Raw genomic sequence first — 1,514 nt, 5'->3', positions numbered from 1 at the left:
TCACAGCCATACGTTGCAACTGGGAAAACCATGGCCTTGACTATACACACTTTTGTTGGCAGGGTGATGTCTCTGCTTTTTAGTATGCTGTCTAGATTCGCCATAGCTACAGTGCAATAGGCATCAAATAAAACTTCCCATGTTTGAATGCTGTTTTTCAACAAACCGCATCTCCAAAATATACAACAGTTTAGTGCCTCTTAGTCAAAGAAGACTAATAAGTCCTGGAGCGAATGTAATTAGGCACACAGAAATCTAATTTCAGTTAAAGGGTTCCGCTAATAGAAAACCCACATTAATTAAAACCTGGCTTTATATCTCCTTGGTCTCAACGTGGTCTAAACAGAGCCTCTCCTTCTGCGTGGAGAAGACTTTGGAGGAGGCCAGCTGCCTCACCGCCCTCTTGATGTCCCTGTTCCTCAGCGTGTAAATGAGAGGGTTCACCAAAGGGGTTAAAATGGAAAAAGTCATGTCGCTCAGAATGTGGACGTCGCTGGACATCTCGACCCGGTAGGAGAGAAAAGCCAGAGCAATGGAGGAATAATACGTGATGACCACCACCAGGTGGGAAAAGCACGTGGAAAAGGTCTTCCTGCGCCCTTCTTTGGAGCGGATCTGCAAGACCGAGACCATGATGCAGGCGTAGGAGATGACCACGAGCAGCAGCGGGCCGAAGGCGACGGTCATGGAAATGGTGAAGCCCATAAAACTCTGGAAAGTGGTGTAGGCATTTTGGCACGCGGCCTGGACCACCGCCAGGTGGTCGCAGAAGCAGTGGTTGACCCTGGGCCTCTTGCGAAAGGTCAGCTGCGACGACTGGACCACCGGCGGGATGGCGACCAGCAGGCCGAAGAACCAGGCTGTGGCCGCCAGCTGCGCGTTCTTCTGCCTGGTCATCCGGACGGCGTAGTGCAAGGGGTGGCAGATGGCCTCGTAGCGGTCGTAGGACATCGCCACCAGGAGGAAGGTCTCGGTCACCGCCAGTCCGTGGAAGAAGTACATCTGCAGGAAGCACCCCTTGGAGGAGATGGACCTGGCGTTGAGCGAGAACATGGCCAGCATTTGGGGAATGATGATGGTGGTCAGCAAGATGTCTAGGATGGAAAGGTTGGTCAGGAAAAAGTACATGGGCTTGTGGAGCTTGGGGTCGGTGGCCACCGCCGCGATGATGGTGACGTTGCTGGAAAGGATGAGCAGGTAGAAGGCGAGGAAGACGAAGAAGAGGGGGAACTGGTGGTCCTGAAGGCTGGGGAAGCCCACAAGCCAGAAGTACGGAACAGAACCGCCCGTGAAGTTGCAGGACTCCATTTGGCGAAAGGCTCAGGTGGGTCTAGGGAAGAAAAAAAAAGAGACCACAGGAGAGAAGAGTGTCAGCTTTGCCCATCATACCTCTGCAAAGTCCTCTTAGAATAGAATAGAATAGAATAGAATAGAATAGAATAGAATAGAATAGAATAGAATAAAATAGAATAGAATAGAATAGAATAGAATAGAATAGAATAGAATAGAATAGA

General features: G+C 50.3%; 1 protein-coding gene across 1 annotated transcript; it reads right to left on the bottom strand.

Annotated features, from left to right (window-relative positions):
* Positions 1–312: 312 nt before the first annotated feature.
* Positions 313–1,308, bottom strand: LOC107287029 (olfactory receptor 2AT4-like). Its single transcript, XM_015815480.1, has one exon. It carries the CDS (start codon positions 1,306–1,308, stop codon positions 313–315), a length of 996 nt encoding a protein of 331 aa, XP_015670966.1.
* Between the last annotated feature and the right edge of the window lie 206 nt (positions 1,309–1,514).

Source organism: Protobothrops mucrosquamatus, unplaced genomic scaffold (genome assembly GCF_001527695.2).
Source record: "Protobothrops mucrosquamatus isolate PMUCROS unplaced genomic scaffold, P.Mucros_1.0 scaffold344, whole genome shotgun sequence".
Taxonomy (NCBI): Eukaryota; Metazoa; Chordata; class Lepidosauria; order Squamata; family Viperidae; genus Protobothrops; species Protobothrops mucrosquamatus.
Note: the sequence above shows the minus strand (reverse complement) of the source record. Positions and strands in the feature narration are given on the sequence as shown.